The sequence below is a fragment of the Oncorhynchus masou genome, chromosome 7, assembly GCF_036934945.1.
Source record: "Oncorhynchus masou masou isolate Uvic2021 chromosome 7, UVic_Omas_1.1, whole genome shotgun sequence".
Classification (NCBI taxonomy): domain Eukaryota; kingdom Metazoa; phylum Chordata; class Actinopteri; order Salmoniformes; family Salmonidae; genus Oncorhynchus; species Oncorhynchus masou.
This window is the reverse complement of record NC_088218.1, coordinates 12,551,873-12,573,024: the sequence shown is the minus strand read 5'-3', so window position 1 is coordinate 12,573,024 and position 21,152 is coordinate 12,551,873. Positions and strand designations below refer to the sequence as shown.

General features: G+C 43.4%; 2 protein-coding genes across 3 annotated transcripts in view; both read right to left on the bottom strand.

Moving 5' to 3' along the window:
* Positions 1–657: 657 nt before the first annotated feature.
* On the bottom strand, positions 658–5,547 carry LOC135543307 (uncharacterized). 2 transcript variants are annotated; one of them, XM_064970483.1, is made up of 6 exons: positions 5,216–5,547; positions 4,515–4,610; positions 4,114–4,412; positions 3,643–3,869; positions 1,685–1,736; positions 1,319–1,392 (listed from the first exon to the last, which is right to left on the bottom strand). In XM_064970483.1, exons 1-5 carry the CDS (start codon positions 5,280–5,282, stop codon positions 1,721–1,723), a joined length of 705 nt encoding a protein of 234 aa, XP_064826555.1. In that variant the 5' UTR covers positions 5,283–5,547; the 3' UTR covers positions 1,319–1,392; positions 1,685–1,720. The 2 variants fall into 2 exon arrangements, with proteins under 2 accessions (XP_064826554.1, XP_064826555.1); XM_064970482.1 differs by lacking the exon at positions 1,685–1,736 and having other exon boundaries at positions 658–1,392.
* A 7,059-nt stretch (positions 5,548–12,606) lies between these two features.
* LOC135543305 (filamin A-interacting protein 1-like) overlaps positions 12,607–21,152 on the bottom strand; it is a 90,560-nt gene continuing 82,014 nt past the window's right edge. Inside the window, 3 exon segments of the mRNA XM_064970479.1 lie at positions 12,607–12,856; positions 12,859–13,020; positions 17,176–19,990. Of these exon segments, the coding sequence (XP_064826551.1) occupies positions 12,821–12,856; positions 12,859–13,020; positions 17,176–19,990 (3,013 nt within the window). The 3' untranslated portion in view covers positions 12,607–12,820.

The following is a 21,152-nucleotide window of genomic DNA, read 5'->3' as shown; positions in this document are numbered from 1 at the left end:
TCAGATTGCGCTTCCAAAAAGCAACGAATGTTACTGCTAGAACTGGATGTACTGCCACATCTGGTGATGAAGCTTTTCATGTAAGAGTGTAAACGAATTAGCGGGCAAGGCTAGATTTCATTCTCCTCATTCGTTCAGCATTAACCATTGGGTATTTCTGAATGCCAGTGTACTGTGCTGGGTTTAAACAAGAGGTTGGTGCTCAGGATAAATCATGTAACATGGGCTCCACACAGTGGTGGCACAAGAAAAGCAGACAGTCACTGAGTAAAGGGCAACCAACTATTGCATTGCTCAGCAGAAAACATTGAGGAACATTCTGAATGAAATATATGAAGTTAATTAGAACATAACGTCCTAGTGACGTGCAGACTGAGGAATCATGAATAGAACTGACGTGTAGCTGTCCCACTTCTATTGCGAGGAAGTATCGCTAATGTTGATGAGATGTAGCTGTCACAGTCAAAACAAGAAGAAAATGTCATTCTCCTCACATGCTTGCACTGAACTTCTGTCCTCTGAATGAGACAAAATGCAAGGGGAGAACCGGCGAATTAGTTCAGTGACAAAGCAGGTCTTCAATGTCTCAAAACGGTAAATCAGTGTCATGTGTTTTAGAGGAGACAAAACCAGAAATTCACAACAGAATGTTGAAAAAGTAGAATTTTATTAAGTTAGATTCTATTTTTATCAAAATGTCAAGTTTCCAGGATGAAGAAAACAGTGCAAAACAGTTACTTTAGACAAATATTTACAAAACAGGTAGCATTCAGCCAAGTTGAAATAAGGCAGCTGTTTCATGTATCTTGCCATTTTTCAACACATCCACAAAAACATCCCCCACATATAAAACATCTTGGTGAAAAGGACAGTTCATAATTTCTCTGACAGCATTTCACATTTTAAAGGCCATTTCATAATTTCCTTATGATAACATTCAATAGTTCAATGGCAATAAACACATTTTACAAAACAACTTAAATACAAAAAGCTTAAATTCATATTTAAAAAAACAGCATACCAAAATGCATCAAAGCTTTCTTGTATTTACTGTAGGGAATACTGTAGGCAAGGCAAGGGGGAATAGCGCAACACAAGGCAAGAGGGAATAGCGCAACACAAGGCAAGAGGGAATAGCGCAACACAAGGCATGGGGGAATAGCGCAACACAAGGCAAGGATACCAAACATAGTTGAATGGCAACCACTGATAGACGCTGTTCAATAGTGCAACCCCCTAGACTTGGAAGCCATGCTGATGGTTGTCAGCTGATCTTAGTGTTGGCCATTTCAGCGGGTGTTCATGGAACAAACCTGTGCTTTGCCGAGGCTTCTCTCCAGCTCCTGAATACAAGGAGAGATCAACTGACTGTGCAGCTGTGCCATTTTAAACCTGAAGGAAAGAGTTATAGAAAAGAAGAGTTGAAAGGAGCAGTATTCCCACTGATTTCTCTTCACAGTTGGCAAGAAAAAGTATACGAACCCTTTGGGATTGGTCATCAAATTTGATTTAATCTTCATCTAAGTCACAACAATAGACAGTGTGCTTAAACGAATATACACATTGTATTTCTTGTCTATATTGAATACATCATTTAAACATTCACAGTGTAGGTAGAAAAAGTATGTGAACCCCTAGGCTAATGACTTCTCCAAAAGCAAATTGTTGTCAGGAGTTGGCTAACCTGGAGTCCGATCAATGAGACGATTGGAGATGTTGGTTAGAGCTGCCTTGCCCTATAAAAACACACAATTTGAGTTTGCGATTCACAAGAAGCATTGCCTGACATGAACCATGCCTCAAACAAAAGAGATATCAGAATACCTAAGATTAAGGATTGTTGACCTGCATAAAGGTGGAAAGGGTTACAAAAGTATCTCTAAAAGCCTTGATGTTCATCGGTCCACAGGAACACAAATTGTCTATAAATGAAGTGCAGCACTGTTGCTACTCTCACTTGGTGTGGCCGTCATGCAATTATGACTGCAAGAGCACAGCGCAGAATGCTCAGTGAAGAATCAGCTAGACTTACAGAAATCTCTGGAACATGCTAATATCTCATCTGTTGATTTATCTACAATACATAAAACAAGAATGGTGTTCATGGGAGGACACCACGGAAGAAGCTACCGCTGTCCAAAAAACCCCATTGCTGCACGTCTGAGGTTTGCAAAAGTGCACCTGGATGTTCCACAGCGCTACTGGCAAAATATTCTGTGGACAGATGAAGCTACAGTTGAGTTGTTTGGAAGGAACACACAACACTATGTGTGGAGGGGGGGGAAAAAGGCACAGCACATCAACATCAAAACCTCATCCCAACTGTAAAGTATGGTGGAGGGAGCGCCATGGTTTGGGGCTGCCTAGCTGCCTCGGACTGGACAGCTTGCTATTATCGACGGAAAAATTAATTCCCAAGTTTTATCAAGACATTTTGCAAGAGAATGTTAGGCTCTGTCCACCAATTGAAGCTCAGAAGTTGGGTGATGCAACAGGACAATGACCCAAAACACAGAAGTAAATCAACAGAATGGCTTTAACACTAGAAAATACAGCTTTTGGAGAGTCCTCACCTCAACCCGATTGAGATGCTGTGGCATGACCTCAAGAGAGCGCTTCACACCAGACATTAAGAATATTGCTGAACTGAAACAGTTTTATAAAGAGGAATGGTCCAAAATTCCTCCTGACTGTTGTGCAGGTCTGATCCGCAACTACAGAAAACATTTGGTTGAGGTTATTGCTGCCAAAGGGTCAACCAGTTAATAAATTCAAGGGTTCACATACTTTTCCCACCATGCACTGTGAATGTTTACAACAGTGTGTTAAATACAGACATGAAAACATAATTATTTGTGTGTGATTAGTTTTAGCAGAGTGTTTGTCTATTGTTGTGACCGAGATTAACATTTTATGACCAATTTATGCAGAAATCCAGGTATTTCCAAACGGTTCACATACTTTTTCTTGCCACTGTAGATGTATTTTACTCCCGGTGTTTCCATTAGGAAAAAGTTGGTCAAATGTCCAAACATATTTCAATTTGCCAGACTGACACCAATGTGCAGTTTCTCTAGAAAAAAATCAGATCAAGCACAGGCTGGGCGATGTAGTAGGAGGTTGTAATTTCCAACAGGACAAATTCTACATAGTTCTGCACAGAAAACGTGGTGATTAACTACAATGAGCATAATCCATTTGTCCGGTCTGCGTTTTTACACGAGGTAATAAAACTACAATCCATAATGTTTCTAGGCGCACTGGTGTTTCTAAATTAGAATTCCAGGCCGCACAGCAGAATATTTAGGGGCGTATGTGAGTAAAATGGTCACACTGTGGAGCCTTGAGCCAGTATCAGGTAATACAGTGTTGCAAGTTTGCTATAGCAAGAGGTCAAGAGGTAACAGGCAGAGTTGACAGACTAGAGATACGATTAAAAAACAACCAGAACCAACCTCCATGCATAGCCAAAGTGATTTTATAGAGCATATTTATTTTTCAAAATGTTTTTATTTCTGGTTTTATGCATTTTTACCATCCAAATGCTGCTAATTCTCAGTCAACGGAAACAGTTTAAACTCAATAGTGTTAACAATTCAAGCATGACCCGTGAAAAGGTTCCAAAGAAAGGAGGACTCTTACCTCCTGTGCAGCTCTATGGCTTTGCTGGGGTCTGGGCAGTAGTGCTGTAGAGCTGTGATGCAGTGTGCTGCCAGCATGCTGTAACACTGTTCCCTCACCAAGTTGTGGCTGCTGGTGTCCCACTGTGGCAGCTCACTGGTGTACCTCCACGCCACTAGGGAGTGCTCCAGAGCAGACTCCCACTCCTCGTTCTGCAGCAGCAGCTGACCCCACTCCTGGCAGGAAACCTGGGAGGAAAAAGGCAAGGTTTGTTAAAACACACCACAGGTGATGCAGGTAGTACCAATCACCATGACAACCCAGAATTTCTTAAAAGCACTTTAGTCAAACAATCAGCTTGAATAAAGTTAGTGTAAATCTTAAAAGTAGTATATTATTTACTGCAAGGAGATTCAACTTCAGGTCAATTACCTGAGTTATATTCACACAAGGGCAACTTAAAGAGCATAAAACAAAAATGTTGACACTCACTTTAAACACCACCAGGTGTGGATATGCCTTTCTGTAACAGTGCGCGTCTCTGTTGGACCCCAGGCGTGAGTAGGGTATAGATCTGTAGACATTGGTCTTCTTCAGGTGCAAGTCCTCCTGTAAAGGCTTCAGGTCTGTAGTGGGGGCTCTGGGCTCCAGCCTCTGCCCCTGTTCTACTAGGATGAAAGATCTTATGAGCTGCACAAGCTGCTGGTTGGACAGGGGTGTCTGGTTGTCTTCCATTCTCTCACTTTGGGCCTCACTCCGACTACTCCCTGTTCTGTATATGGCTGGGCCCACTGCAAAACATACACCACTGTATTGGTCACAGGCCAACTAATATAAGACTAGAAACTGAATGACATGATCCATTTAATTTGCTTATTAACACGAATGCCCACGTTTTGAGTTGCTGGTCAGGTTTCTGCCTCTAGAGGTGGTTGAGAATGGAGCTATGCGTGAACTTAGAACCTCCAGGTAGGACCTTCTCATTCGAGCTGCAAAAAAAACATTTGGCATAACTTTAGAGTGCATTTGTGTCTACTAACGTTACAGGATCATAGTGAACCCAGTTACAATATTCTTCTAGTTGTACTAGAAAGGAAGGCAGATTCAATGTTTTGGTACTTGCATAAAACAAAAAAAATTGTAATGTCTTGCTGAATTAATAACTACAAACAGCTCACCCACAATCTTTATTACTTAGCTAAATGTCCAATATCAGCTCGTTAACGAGTTATAACTAGGTAAAGTTGTTAGCAAAAGCTAACAATAGGTACCATGTTGTGTCAATGTAATTGCTAACTCAAAGCTGGCTAACTGGCTAGTTGCCCACACAAGTTAAAATGGACTTAATTCCAATATTAGAAAATTGACACAATTGGTTTGTTCAGACTCGGTGTTTTATTGGATCTTACTGGCTGACTTCATTGTTATAATTTAACATATTTAGAAAATAAGGTAGCCGCTACTTAGCCACATTTTTTCCTGGCGCGCGCTTACTTTACCAAGGACAGCTGTTGTGATGCTGCAGTGGAGGGAAATGTAGCTGGCTAGCCAGCTAACGTGACCTACTTTATGAAGTTGTTGAAGTCAGACGTACCTGCAATTTTCGGCTGTGGAGCTGGGATTTCCATCAGGGCACGTCTTGAGTGACACATAGTTGCCATATTAGATACTTTGGGTCAAAACGAGAGACCTCTTGCAAAAAGTTTGCCAGTTGTTGTTAGCTGTCTAGCTAGCTAGGAAACTGTCTAGTAGTGTGCAGCCAACAAACTGTGAAGGTTGTACTTATAACACGCAACTACCGCATGCCAAGTACCTCAAATAAATGCCATAAAATTAAATAGCTGCTGACAAAACTTTGCAAGGCTGTTCTCCCGCGAATGTGTGACAAAATACTGCCGCAAGAACTTAGCGCGCGGACGTGGTTCATTACCCATCAACCTGATTGGTCAATGTAGAAACAGGCGCGTGCATTTTTATTGGCGAATGGGATCTTGAATTGCGCTGTGTTGAAATACCAAAAATAATAACTGCTTGAATGCAGTAGGCCGACACATGTACTGTTGTGAAATAGGATTTACGTATCCATTTGAGAAGTGGTTTAAGTCTGACATATCGGCATTTTTTTGGCTGGAGGATAGTTAGCTAGCTACTTTATAGCAAAAAGACATATACCTTGCAAACATTTGACCAGTTCTGTTGTGGGCGACCATTGATGCCCTTTCTTTTAATAACATACAGCTGCCAAGTAGCAAACAAATGACAACAAATGTATTACGGTAATAGTCATTGCTATGAATTTAAAACATCTTCTGTTGGGTTTATCGGAGGTTGGCATCCAATGTTATGAAGCATTATCTCCAACTACTGTACTGGCCTCTTATGAAAAAAGATTGCAGTAAGAGTGCAGTATAAACTGGGTGGTTCGAGCCCTGAATGCTCATTGGCTGACAGCCGTGGTATATCAGACTGCTCTAATTAAGTTGGTATCTAGTTTATAATAGCAATAAGGCACCTCGGGGGTTTGTGATATATGGCCAATATACCAGAGGTGTGGACTCGAGTCACATTTATTTATTTTATTTCACCTTTATTTAACCAGGTAGGCAAGTTGAGAACAAGTTCATAACTTGGACTCGAGTCACAAATATGATTACTTGCAACTCAACTTTGACTTTAACACCAATGACTCGTGACTTAACTTGGACTTGAGCCTTTTGACTCGACCATACTTGATACCCTCCCCAAGCCCAAATATAAAAAATTATGCTATTAAAAAAGGTGCAGCGCATCAACTCTTCATTTAACAGATTACAGTTTGAATCAGACAGCAGCCAATCAAGTTGTGCCAGCTGAGAAACAGTTGTGTGTGGCAGTGCAGAGGAACATCGGCGGGTGAATTCAGATGGAGCCCTTGGAAAGATGATACCCAAAATTATTATTTTCGGATATAAAGACTACGCTGTAGTCATCAAAATGGATTGTAACTTGCAAAACATGCAGGAAGAAAATTACAGACATAGGCAACAATTTCCAACTTTGTTCAACATTTGAAGCTGCACAAAGAACGGTAAGTTGTGGCTAATATAGCCGACAGCTATATATAACTTTCCTAGTGTAGCATGTAGGCTAATGTAATGTTAAATCATTGAGCCTCCACACAGTCAGTCAATGCGGGAACGTGATCATTGCACCCACGATTGAGCCAAACTAGCCAGGCAGTTGGTAGCCTAAAGCCTGCCTGATGTTACTGCTGTTCCTAAAACCATTGACATACATTAGCCTACTGTAACCACACACAGAGAGTGTGTGTGTGTGTTAAGGTTGGGCGATTGAGCCTCCTGGGTGGCTCAGTGGTTAAGGGCGCTGTACTCCTGTGCCAGCTGCGTCACCAGAGACTCTGCGTTCATTTGGGCGGTAGGGAAATCCTTGTCTCATCGCGCACCAGTGACTCCTGTGGCGGGCCGGGCGCAGTGCGCGCTAACCAAGGTTGCCAGGTGCACGGTGTTTCCTCCGACACATTGGTGCGGCTGGCTTCTGGGTTGGATGGCGCTGTGTTAAGAAGCAGTGCGGCTTGGTTGGGTTGTGTATCGGAGGACGCATGACTTTCAACCTTCGTCTCTCCCGAGCCCGTACGGGAGTTGTAGCGATGAGATTAGAGTGCATTATAACGGCGGTATGCAGCAAATACTGCATTCAAAATAACAATATTTTTATACTGCAGTAATTTGGCAGTGGAACTGCAGTTAGAGTGCAGTATAACTGCAGTTCAACTGCAGTACACTGCATTTATTCTGCAATTGCCGCGTCCAAAATACCACAGTCGACTGCAGTTACTGCACTTTTACTGCAGTTTCATAAATTCAATCTTTATTTGTAAGGGGCCTGTGGGCCAGAGGAACTAAATCCTACCTGCCAGGCCCTTTTCTCTTTTAAAAGATAACAAAATATTGGAGACTATATCTGCCACGCTGATCCTCAACACAGGGTCCCTCATGGGTGTATGCTCAGTCCCCTCCTGTACTCCCCATTCACCCATGACTGCATGGCCAAGCACGACTCCAACACCATCATTAAGTTTGCAGACGACACAACAGTGGGAGGTCTGATCACTGACAACGATGAGACAGGTTGGATGTAAGAGACCTGGCAGTGTGATGCAGGATAACAAACCCTCCCTCAACATGATTTAGACAAAGGAGGTGATTGTGGACTACAGAAAAAGAAGGACTGAGCACCCCCACCCCCAGAATGGGGGCACCAACCCCCATTCTCATCAACGGGGCTGTAGTGGAGCAGGTTGAGAGCTTCAAGTTCCTTGGTGTCCACATCACGTACAAACAATTTTTTATTTTTTTTTCACCTTTATTTAACCAGGTAGGCTAGTTGAGAACAAGTTCTCATTTACAACTGCGACCTGGCCAAGATAAAGCAAAGCAGTTCGACACATACAACATCACAGAGTTACACATGGAATAAACAAACATACAGTCAATAATACAGTAGAAAAATTCTATATACAGTGTGTGCAAATGAGGTAAGATAAGGGACGTAAGGCAATAAATAGGCCATAGTGGCGAAGTAATTACAATATAGCAATTAAAGTTGGATGGACTATTTACAGATGGGCCATGTACAGGTGTAGTGATCTGTGAGCTGCTCTGACAGCTGGTGCTTAAAGTTAGTGAGAGAGATATGAGTCTCCAGCTTCAGTGATTTTTGCAGTTCGTTACAGTCATTGGCAGCAGAGAACTGGAAGGAAAGGCGGCTAAAGTAGGATTTGGCTTTGGGGGTAACCAGCGAAATATACCTGCTGGAGCGCGGGCTACGGGTGATGTGCTGCTATGGTGACCAGTGAGCTGAGATAAGGCGGTGCTTTACCTAGCAAAGACTTGTAGATGACCTGAAGCCAGTGGGTTTGGCGACGAGTATGAAGCGAGGGCCAGCCAACAAGAGCATACAGGTCGCAGTGGTGGATAGTATATGGGGCTTTGGTGACAAAACGAATGGCACTGTGATAGACTGCATGCAATTTGTTAAGTAGAGTGCTGGAGGCTATTTTGTAAATGACATCGCCGAAGTCGAGGATGTGAGTCTGGAAGGAGAGTTTACAGTCTAACCAGACACCTAGGTATTTGTAGTTGTCCACATATTCTATGTCAGAATCGTCCAGAGTAGTGATGCTGGACGGGCGGGCAGGTGCGGGCAGAGATCAGTTGAAGAGCATGCATTTAGTTTTACTTGCATTTAAGAGCAGTTGGAGGCCACGGAAGGAGAGTTGTATGGCATTGAAGTTCGTCTGGAGGTTAGTTAACACAGTGTCCAAAGAAGGGCCAGAAGTATACAGAATGGTATTGTCTGCGTAGAGGTGGATCAGAGAATCACCAGCAGCAAGAGCGACATCATTGATGTATACAGAAAAGAGAGTCGGCCTGAGAATTGAACCGGGTGGCACGCCCATAGAGACTGCCAAAGGTCTGGACAATCATAGTTCAAACACACTAAGACAGTCATGAAGAGGGCACGACAACACCTATTCCCCCTTGGGAGACTGAAAAGATTTGGCATGGGTCCTCAGATCCTCAAAAAGTTCTACAGCTGCACCATCTATAGCATCCTGACTGGTTGCATAACCGTCTGGTATGGAAACTGCTCGGCCTCTGACCGCAAGGCACTACAGAGGGTAGTGCATACGGCCCAGTACATCACTGGGGCCAAGCTTCCTGCCATCCAGGACCTCTATACCAGGCGGTATCAGAGGAAGACCCCATAAATTGCCAAGGACTCCAGCCACCCTAGTCATAGAATGATCTCTTTGCTCCCGCACAGCAAGCGGACCCGGAGCACCAAGTCGAGGTCTCAACGGCTTCTTAACAGCTTCTACCCCCAAAGCCATAAGACTCATGAACAGTTAATCAAATGGCTACCCGGACTATTTGCATTGTCCCCACCCCACCCCCCATTTTTACGCTGCTGCTCCTCTCTGTTTATTATCCATGCATAGTCACTTTACCTCTATCTACATGTACATTTTACCTCAATTACCTCGACTACACATTGACTCTGTACTGGAACCGCCTGTATATAGCCTTGCTACTGTTATTTTATTGTTGCTCCATAATTATTTGTTATATTTCTATATTTCTTTCTTAAAACGGCATTGTTGGTTAAGGGCTTGTAAGTAATAATTTTACTGTAAGATCTACCTACACCTGTTGTATTCGGCGCATGTAATAAATACAATTTGATTTGATTTTGTATCTAATGATGTTCTACTCAGTGTGCTCTTTAAACTCAATTCCTCTACCCCCTTCTCCCTCATATTGGATCTCTATTTCCCTCTCATACTGCCCACACTATCAGTACATGCTCCACTATCTCTGTTTCCTGCCAGTAATCACACCTTCCTGTGGTTGGTGACGAGAGGGAGCAGGTTAGCAGAGCATTTGAGCTAAACCTAACCCTTTTCCTAACCTTAATCTAAGTCTTCCAACCTGCCACGTTAATTATCCTAACCTGCTGGGTAAATGATCCTAACCTGCCACGTTAATTATCCTAACCTGCTGGGTAAATGATCCTAACCTGCTGGGTAAATGATCCTAACCTGCCACGTTAATTATCCTAACCTGCTGGGTAAATTATCCTAACCTGCTGGGTAAATTATCCTAACCTGCCACGTTAATTATCCTAACCTGCTGGGTAAATTATCCTAACCTGCTGGGTAAATTATCCTAACCTCCTGGGTAAATTATCCTAACCTGCCACGTTAATTATCCTAACCTGCCACGTTAATTATACTAACCTGCTGGGTAAATTATCCTAACCTGCTACGTTAATTATCCTAACCTGCTGGGTAAATTATCCTAACCTGCTACGTTAATTATCCTAACCTGCTGGGTAAATTATCCTAACCTGCTACGTTAATTGTCCTAAACTGCTACGTTAATTGTCCTTACCCACCCGCTGGGTAAATTATCCTAACCTCCTGGGTAAATTATCTTAACCTGCTACGTTAATTATCCAAACCTGCTGGGTAAATTATCCTAACCTCCTGGGTAAATTATTCTAACCTCCTGGGTAAATTATCCTAACCTCCTGGGTAAATTATCCTAACCTGCTTGGTAAATTATCCTAACCTGCTGGGTAAATGATCCTAAACTGCCATGTTAATTTTCCTAACCTGCTGGGTAAATTATCCTAACCTGCTGGGTAAATGATCCTAAACTGCTATGTTAATTGTCCTAACCTGCTGGGTAAATTATCCTAACCTCCTGGGTAAATTATCCTAACCTGCTACATTAATTATCCTAACCTGCTGGGTAAATTATCCTAACCTGCTACGTTAATTGTCCTAACCTGCTAGATAAATTATCCTAACCTGCTACGTTAATTATCCTAACCTGCTGGGTAAATTGTCCTAACCTGCTGGGTAAATTATCCTATCCTGCCAGGTAAATTGTCCTAACCTGCCGGGTAAATTGTCCTAACCTGCCAGGTAAATTGTCCTAACCTGCCGGGTAAATTGTCCTAACCTGCCGGGTAAATTATCCTAACCTGCCGGGTAAATTGTCCTAACCTGCCGGGTAAATTATCCTAACCTGCTGGGTAAATTATCCTAACCTGCTGGGTAAATTGTCCTAACCTGCCAGGTAAACCCATTCCTGTTGGATGCTTTCCTATCACATTTAATGTCTTATTCAACCTGCAGTGTCCCACCCTTAGCCTTGTAAAGATGTCCTCCTCTCTTCTCTCTTCCTGCCGTCCTCCCCTCCCCAACTTTCCTTTGTACTTGGAATAGATGCCTGTCCTTAGTGTTGCTGTTCCACTGCTCCTGCCATCTCTGCACCACGACTGTCCTTATTACTCCCTTAAACCTCTTCCTTGCTAATCGGCATCTCCACATCCACCTCCTCTCTCCCAAGGGCCTGTTTAGCCAGCACATCTACTTCCTCATTCCCTTCCACCACCACACGGGCTGGGACCAAATCCAAACCTATCTGGATACCCATCTGTCTCACCCGGGCATGAATTTGGAGTACCTCATATAACAGGTTGAAGGCTACTGCTAAGACAACTTCACAGATAATCTGCATCTCCCGCAAAGAATGAACCACAAAGGTGTGGTTGTCTGGTCACCTGACTGACCCATCAAAATGATTTGTCATCGTCGAAACAGGTGTGTGCTTTGCAATTGGAGGATCATTTACACAGTGGTGAAATTCTGTGATGGAATACTGTGAGAATTACCCATTTTTTAAAAACAATTATTAGCTTGCACAATTCATATTCCCACCAGATTGGGAGTTTTTTTTATGTCCCATATTTCAGGCAGAGCAAGCTGGGTTTCTTATATTTAACATAAAATGTAAATGTGTATATATATATATGTAGGTATAAAAACAATATTTATTGATAACCAATTAATAGTCTGATCATTACATTTCAGAGATCATCACTGAGGAGGTCGCATTCAACATAAAATACCAATAATACACATGTACATTATTCAAACTGTTAATAGCATTCCTTTTTTTGCCACTCATAGAATTAGACTAATTAAGTAGTGGATGTAAATTAGATAGGTCTACCACATTAAAATAGCAATACAGTTCATGTTTCAAGGGGATAATACACATTCATATTTTAATGGTATTAGTAAGAACAGTAGCCTATATATATATATATATATATATATATATATATATATATATATATATATATATATATATATATATATATATATATATATATATATATATATCATAATTGATCAATTACTGCAATTACTGCTCACCAGGGGTGCAGCTTTAGTTTTAGAGGTGGGGGGACATGATATATATATATATATACATTTTCTTTTTCCTACCTAACCACTCCAAGGCATCCACATGGTCCTAAAGTACACCATTGCCTCGTTTTGTATCACATTCCAATTATAAAACTGGGGACATGTCGTCCCCCCCCCCCGTCCCCCGTCCCCGTCCCCAGTAAAATTTGTGCCCCTGCTGCTTACACAGACAGATCAGTGAATTTTTCTTTGTGAAACACGTATGCTAGTTAACCTAGGCCTACTCATCTTCCTATTTTGGTGTTTTCGTTTTCAATACTGAGGCACACATAAGCAGAAATCAGTGTAGCAACAGGAATACATCATAATTGAGATCGTAATGTGATGATACATCCAAGTGTGTGACGTTATATTCTAGTGGGGCGGTTGACCACATTTAGGTTGCTGGTTGCACTCTGAGTACCCTGCAGCGTCTTCTCTGAGGAGAGAGCTGTCTGGGGCTGTCCTTTATTGCTCTGCCCTGGATTGAACACACTGTTTGTTCCTTTTGTACTGTAGGCTTTAGGTTTGGGGATCCTGGTTGGACCTGGGCGTCGGAATGCTTCCAAGGGGATCTGAGAATAGACGGAGAGAAAAAAGGGGTCAATATCCTTACGATATATAACTGTAGGTTGTTTATCAAACTGACCACAAGATGGTGCCAACTTATGTTTTTTGGCATACAATAGCAAATATCTAGCAATTTTTGACAAACACATTACAAAATAAATCATTACATGCTCATTAAGACATGTACAGGCTCATGTATGCGTGCAGAATAACAAGTAGACTAATAAAACAGTACTCCTTAACCAACCTCTCTAAAGAATGGAACTAAAGTAATCCATGATTCCCTTTCTGAAACCATCTTTGGAGTTTATAGAGTTATTCAGACAAAATGAATTGTTTTGCTCCCAAAGAAGGCTTATAAGAGAGAGTGGGGAGGGAAAATGTTTTGGAGACAGGTATTGGATGTGTTTTAGCACCAACTGCCAAAACAGTCACAGGAAATGTCTCCCATGGGGTTTGCATCACTGCATTGTTTACTGCACAATCAGCTTAAACTGTCATCCAATGCTCCTAGCGCTCCGTCTTAGCTCTGCCAGAAGGTGATGTCACCATAGGAGCGCTTCATGTTTGTCATCGCTTTGCGTTTATTTTAAACCCCTCTTTGCTCAGTCTAAACCCCTCTCTGCTCAGTCTACCCCCTCTCTCCTCAGTCTAAACCCCCCCTCTCCCTTTGCTCAGTTTAAACCCCAGTTATTGCCCAGTTTAAACCCCTCTCTTTCTGTCCAGTTTAAACTCCTCTCTCTCTCTGCTTAGTTTAACCCCCGCTCTCTCTCTCTCTGCTCAGTTTAAACCTCTCTCTCTCTCTCTCTCTCTCTCTCTCTCTCTCTCTCTCTCTCTCTGCCTAGCTTAAACCCCACTCTCTCTCGGCTCAGTTTAAGCCCTACTCTCTCTTTCTACTCAGTTTAAATCCCTCTACCCCTCTCTCTCTTTCTCTCTGCTCAGTTTAAAACCCCTTTCTCTCTGCTCAGTTTAAACCTCTCTCTCTCTCTCTCTCTCTCTCTCTCTCTCTCTCTCTCTCTCTCTCTCTCTCTCTCTTTCTCTGCTCAGTTTAAACCCCACTCTCTCTCTACTCAGTTTAAATCCCTCCCTACCTCTCTCATTCTCTTTCTCTGTGCTCAGTTTACCCCCCCCCCCCTCTGCTCAGTTTAAACCTCTCTCTCTCTGCTCAGTTAAAAAAAACTCTCTCTTTCTCCTCTGGCTTTAATTTAACTGCATGTGAGACTAGAGGGATGATGATGAGGGCGAATTCGATGATGAATTCGTCCCAAATGGCACCCTATTCCTATGGGCCCTGGTCAAAAGTAGTGTGCTATATAGGGAATAGGGTGTCATCGGGGAGGCGGTTCATCATGCACATTAAGGCATTCTCCCAGACCTGTTGCGCAGTATAGGTTATTATACTGTAGTTTTAAACGTTGCAGCTTATTTCATCACTCTTTCTTTCTCTGAGAGAGAGCTCTTGTGAGACACTCCAGTTACATGCCGAAAGCTATTGAGTGAATCTACCCAGTCCAAGGAGTGAGTGGTTAAACGCTGTTAAAGGCCAACTGTAAGTGAGTGTTTAAGTGTTTTATGGTTTCGAAAATTAATTCTGAAACGTGCAATGAACCATGTCCTTAAATCCATGCAGGACATACATTTGAAATTTTGAAAATGAGGTTAATGGACCAGAAAATCTGTGTGGGTCATGTCAGGGGGCCATGTTGATTTTACACGGAATGACCTTTAATTATAAGCCTCCTCCCTTTGGAGGCATGCAACAGGAGTACTAGAGTAAGCACTTCCTCTGCCACGGACAGACCAGCCTGCAGTTCACTAGGCCGGCCTGCGTTCTGCAATACTGGCAAAGATGCACAGTTGTCTCCATGGCAACAAAACACAGGATTTGTTTGGTGCTTGGATTGTGGTGCGAGACACTATTTCACAGCACACTACTGAGCCTCAGGATCCTCTTTAGTTCACAATATGAGGCCTTTGTTTGAAATGGGCCCTGCCCTGTCCGTTTATTTTCCTCTCCTTGTTCATTGGGCCTATCGGTCAAGGTGTTTGGATACCATTGTGATGATGACCGTTACTGTAAACTACACATGAATCTCATCAACTCAACTAGCCTGGGAGTAGCCGATGCAGGGTCGCCAGAAACCGCTTGCATCCGGTTTTCAGGGATACAATATTTTCAACCTAACTTCTGTTTCCCCTGAATAACGGATGTGGGAACTCCGCTCAGGCATCTTTTTACGCCTGCTACATTGGGTTAGCCTGTGATGTACACTGACGATTAGTCTCGCCTCTGATTGGCTACTGTACTTTCTGTCTTGAAAAAACAGCACAGTGGATGATGGTGCTGTGTGATTGTATAGCTTACATAGACCTTAGATTTGTCTGACATGCCAAAGGTCATGCGTCAAGTGAGATATAAGAAAGGAAAGGGTGGGTCAGACTATGAAGCCATCATCCATACGACTTGCACTTTGCTCTCATTCGATATGGACTGTGATGTTATTTTTACATCAGAACATATGATCTGCCTGGCTCAAACAATGACCTCACTAGATGTGAATAAGTACGATCAGATAGATAATGACATGGAGGATATTTAAGGACACAGCTGCTCTGATCCCTTGAATGAATAGCATCTTGTTTCGCCTGCAAATTATTCTTGGGCATTGAGAGATTGGGATCCTGTTTCCAAATGTCAATATGCTCCCAGCCTGAATGGATTTAAAGCTTGACATAGACACCTCTTTATAGTGATACAGAGGGTATTTGGAGTGGGTGTGCATTTTCACATGCGTGAATGGATCTGACACATTTATGCTTCATTCGGATGAGCTTTATATTACCAGTGTCACTCAGAAGTCTCTTCGTGATAAGCCAGTGCTTTGAGTGATGAGTGTGGTTTTTCTTCATTCCTCTACTGCAATCTATTTGCATTGTTGTGTAGGTTGCATGATAATTTGGCATTAAAACAACTGTATGTATTTGCAAAAGAATCATACAACACTATGATGAACGTAAAGAATATTGATTCAAATTGATGCAGAGAGTTGCAGCAAAGAAGCATCCACTTGGAGAAGACCCTCAATAGTTAAAGCACCTCTCGTTCGTCCAAGCTGACTTACATGTACTTTCCATGGTATCATTAAAGAGGAACTTCAAATTCACTCATGCTAGTCTTTACTCTTGGTAACTGGGTTTTTGTGTTTGGGATAGAAGGAGAAGCTATGACATCACCAGCCTATGAATTGAACTCAGCCAAGAAAACACGTCAGAATTCCCTGCCCCCCCCCCCCGTTTTCTAATAAATTCTGGATGTTCACACAAGAGTTCTTCTGAGAGTCCTGCTAGTAAAAAGCATAAATGAAGTGTCTCTAAAATGTCCTGTTCATTGTATGTGTGTGTCTTGATGGTTGAAGGACAATGGACTGCTATCAGAGGTTGTATTGATTGAATACTATTTCAAATGGTTAAGGTAGCACTTGAGCAGTGAAAATTAGATCACAATGAACAAATAAAATATAAAAACTAAAAGTTAGAAAACATGCATAAATAAAAAACATTTAAATATATATTTTAACCTTGAAATATATTCCTAATTTTCATCATTCAGCATGCAGGGTTTACCACTTCTGAATGAGTAAATGAAATATGCAAGCATGGATGACAAACTAAAACATAACTTTTGCACACTTTAATATTTAGAAAATAAATCAGCTTAAACAAAATGCAAGTTGTGTAATATGAAGTTTAAACACAATTGAAACGGTCCATCAGTGAATAGTCTTAGTACATGGTATATTTACCAAATAGCATATACAGTAAAGTTACCCAGGTGTTCAGTAAACGGTTCTTACTACAAGTGCCTTCAAAGGGTTATTGTTCTGATTTGTATTTGAATGACAATTCATGCATGCAAACATCTTTCCAAACAGAACCAAACAAACAAACAAACCCCGATCACAAACAGAGAAGTGGTTAGGTAGGGCCTCTCTTCATACAGATCAAGTAAAATGGAGGTGGATGGATCAAGATCGGATGACTAGGGACTGAGGAGGTTGGGTTGGGATAGGTGGTGCTAATGGGAGACGGACAAACTAGGGTTTACTAATGGAGTGGGGTATCTTGGGATGGGGAATCAGTCAATCATAGGCATTACTTACTGTAATTTGTGAAGGCCTTTTGTTTGGGGTGGATGTTGGCTTTATAGTGATGCTACTTGTGATTTTGCTGTTGCCTTTGACAGGGGTACCATTGGTTAATACAGGAGATCTCTGCTCCTGCCCAGGTGAGTAGCATGGGCTCACAGGCTGGGGTGTTGTGTTTAAGCTCTGAATGAAGGGGCTCCCTAAGTGAATGTGGATTTTGTTGTCCTCCGTGGTGATGACGTTGGGGCCGGAGCTGTTGGACCTCTGAACCTGCCAGCTGCTGTGCCTCTCTGGTGTCACCCTGAAGACTGCATGACCTCCAATGACCTCTACTGGCTCCGTGGACAGGGACCGGTCAGGAGTGCCTGTTGTGACCGACACAATCTGGATGGGTGACATAGCCCTGTCTGGTGTGACCGACCCAGAGGAGTCTGGGGTCATCGCTCTGCAGTAGGTGGCCATGGTGAAGGGAGATATGGCTCGATCAGGAGTGCAGGGGGAACCATCTGACGAGGGGGACCTTTGAGCTTTGTTTCTGGTAGTCGGAGAGATGGATGCGTTCTGAATTATGGTGATTCTTTGTTTGGGTGGACCTCCGCTTGTGGGGATGACTGCAGTGCTGGTGTATGACTGGGTGTTTTCTGTGGTGGGGCTGGTGATTTCTAGCATGGCCATGTTATGCCCGTGGTCTGGGGTTACCTTGATGTGCAGCGGTTGCCCGGGGCTCTGTGTCAGAAACACGTCTCCTTGCTGCACATGGTTCCCATTCTGTCTGGGAACCTGCACTTTCCCATTGACAGGGTTATGGCCTTCTTTGGTTTTGAGAAAGGGGACTCTCCTGATGTTGTTGTTGAGGTTGTTGACATTGTTTAAGAGGGAGGGGTTACATTGGGCGAGGGGCAGCTCATTGTTGTAGTTTGGATCGTCCTCAGAGTCACTCTCTTCGTACAGTTTTCCGTTCACCACGGCCCGCTCCAGTGGGGCGATGCTCTTGTAGTTGGGTCGAAGGTGGTCTGCTAGATCTGTCTGTACCTCCTTGGTGCACACCTGTAGGTCTGAGAAACGTCTGCCGTTCATGCCTGGGCGGAGACTTTTGCTGAAGCGACGGTATCGCTCCAGCTCCCGATTGAGGGTCTCCATCTCTCTGGCTAATTCTTTATTTTTCACCTCTTGCAGAGTCAGTTTTCTTTGCAAGGTGGAGTGATCGTTTTTCATGCGACAGATGTTTTCCTCTGTGCCCATATATTCATGGATCTTCTCTTTTAGGGCCGCCACCTCTCGGGTCAGATGACTGGACTTGGCCTCTTCCTCTTTCAGACGCTTGTAGAGGATGTGCTCCTGGTTGGACTCCTGCGTCTCTGCCAGTTGGTACTTTAAGAGCTCATTTCTGGATATTTCCAACTCCTCCATCAAGGCCTTTGCTCGCTCTTGTTCCCTGGAGTATCGCTTCTCCATGGACTCAAACTCATCCTCAGTCTTCAACAAGTCGTCTTCGACAACCTTCATATCTTTAAGTTTTCGCCTCAGACGCTCAACTTCCTGCGTAAGGTCTTTGACTTTGTAGTCCTCTTGTTGGGAGCGGTTGGAGATGGGCGCCTTGATGTTTTCCTCTTTGGCTTTGTTCCTCAGGAATTCCCTCTCTGCAGCTTCCAGTGACTGCAACCTCTTCTTCATCATGGTAACTTTGGACTGCAGGTCGTTGCTCTTTTCCTCCTCGGCTTGGAGCTTGGCCTGGAGTTCATCCCTGTCCTTGGTGGCGCCACACATTTTCTCCTCAAGCTCGGCATTCGACCTTAGGGCTTTCTTGCTCTCCTCGATAAGCTTCTCTGTTACTGTTGTGACTTTGTCCTGCTCAGCTTGCAGTTTGCCAGTGCTGTTATGGACCTTGTCCTCCATCGCTTTCAGTTTCTCCGCCATTGTCTTCCTTTCATCCACCAACATGACCGTCAGCGTCTTCAGCTTGGTGAGGTCTTCCTTTAGTGTAAGCTCTGTCTTCTCCAGCTGACCCTCCACGGCCTCCAGTTCTTTGACCCTCGCTTTCAGGATGTCCATCTCTCTGGACAGAACATTTGACACTGTCCTCTCTTTGTCCAGATTGCACGTTAGAGCGTTGCACTCCTGTTTGCTCTTGCCAAACGCATCCTCTAGTTTCTCCAGCTCCATGATCCTTTGGTTCAGCTTGTCCACATCAGCCTTCAGGCTACGGCTTTGGCTGGCTTCCTTCTCCAGCTTCTTGTTGAGGTCCCTGCACTGGTCCTCCATTCTGACCAGCTCCTCATCCTTCCCTTCCATCTCCAGAACCCTTTTCCGTAACTCCTCCACCTCATCCATGAGGCTGGAGTTGCCACATTCCCCGCGGCTGATCTTGTCCCTCAGCTCCTGGAGCTCATCCTCGGCCCTCCGGAGGGTCTTGTTGGTCTCCTCCAGTTCATCCAGCTGCCGGCTGAGTGTGGACAATTTCTGCTTGAGCTGCCGGTTCTGGGCATCCTCGCTGGTCAGTTTGGCTGTCATGGTCTCCTGTTCCTGGTGAAAGCGACTGGATTGGTTGCCTAGCTCTGTCTCCAAGCTAAAAACTTTCTCCTCCCCCTCTTGCACCTTTGCATTAGCAGAGCTCAGCTCTTCCTGGGTGTGGGAGGCGTTGGCGATCAGTTCCTGGACCTTAGCAGTCTGTTGGGTCAATTGCTCTGTGAGGCGCTGCTGCTCGTCCACGACCATCAACGCAAACGACTTCAGCTTGGTCAGCTCCTCCTTTAGGCTGGTGACCTTCTTGTTGTTCTCCTCCTCTTTCCTTTCCTGATAGGCCTTTTCCTGGTCAATGAGCAACTTCAGTCTGAAAGAAAAACACAAGAAGAAGAGAAAAAAAGTTTGAATAAAAAAGAATGTTGAACTTTTCACTGATACACACATTGGACAACTGACACATGGGTGGAGAAGGTGATGGATGACACAGGGAGCAACATAACACGACATCAATAATATAATATAACATAAACAATATACAGTATATCAGCTTGGTAGAAAATTGTCATTCGTTGTTTGCTTGTGAAGTGTCAAATGTGTCTAATTCTTATTCCCAAAGTGCCATCGGGCCTATTATTAGTAGGAATGCAGACACACCATAAACACTCATGGGTGTCACATTTGTCTGACCATACTGAATGGATTTCTGAAGGGGTTTGACATTTTATGTAATGGAAACTTTAACAAATCATAAATATAACTGTGCTAACTTTCCCAAGTCGGTAGCCTGACATACACTTGCAGTGTGTTCCTTTTAAGGTCCCCCGATAGCAGTTCACTCTCATATGGGTTGGAAACTCTACACGCCATAGCAAAAGTCCAAAATAGTACTTCTTATAGTCATTCCTATACAAATGGACTGTCTAGATTATCCTTATTAGAATTTGCATGACTGATTACTAATGTCCTGTATTGCTTATCTACTGTTACTTGAAAGAAGAAAAATAATAGAGAATGGACTAAATGCAGTGTTTGTACTGTGTGAGGATGTTCCCTCCAAATGCACTCTGATCTTTGGCTGTGGTGGCTAGACTTTTCTAGAATGCTGAATGTTTACCCTGACCCCTATCTGACAAGAATACTCCCATCAGTCCCCATCAAACTGTAGACTAAACCCGTATTCAACCACACTGCTGTTTTTGAAATGTCCCAGTGAATACAGCCCTCTTTCATACCTGTTAGAAGCACCTACCCTGCTTAAAGAAACAACTAAGCTTATATTGCAGTTATTTTAACATCTAGAGTGATATTGAGTTCATAGTGTGTACTTGTGAGCATGTGTGTAGGTGTATGCCCAGTGTAAATGTACAGTCTACTGTATATACAGCATATGTAACAGAATCACGGGGGAAGCTGGGGTCACGGTAGCTGGCAGGGCATGCATCGCACCGGGCCAGTGGGCCTCCGCTCCAGGCAGCGTCGGAGGGGATGTTATGACTGCTGAATGTGCAGCTGCCAGCATGCTAGCACAG

Coding starts and splice junctions, on each gene's coding strand:
- LOC135543307 (XM_064970482.1), bottom strand. CDS start 5,282: ATGGCAACTATGTGTCACTCAAGACGTGCCCTGATGGAAATCCCAGCT. Junction 4,611..5,215: donor TCCACAGCCGAAAATTGCAG/GTACGTCTGACT, acceptor TTTTTTTTGCAG/CTCGAATGAGAAGGTCCTAC. Junction 1,393..3,642: donor GCCATAGAGCTGCACAGGAG/GTAAGAGTCCTC, acceptor TCTTTCCTTCAG/GTTTAAAATGGCACAGCTGC.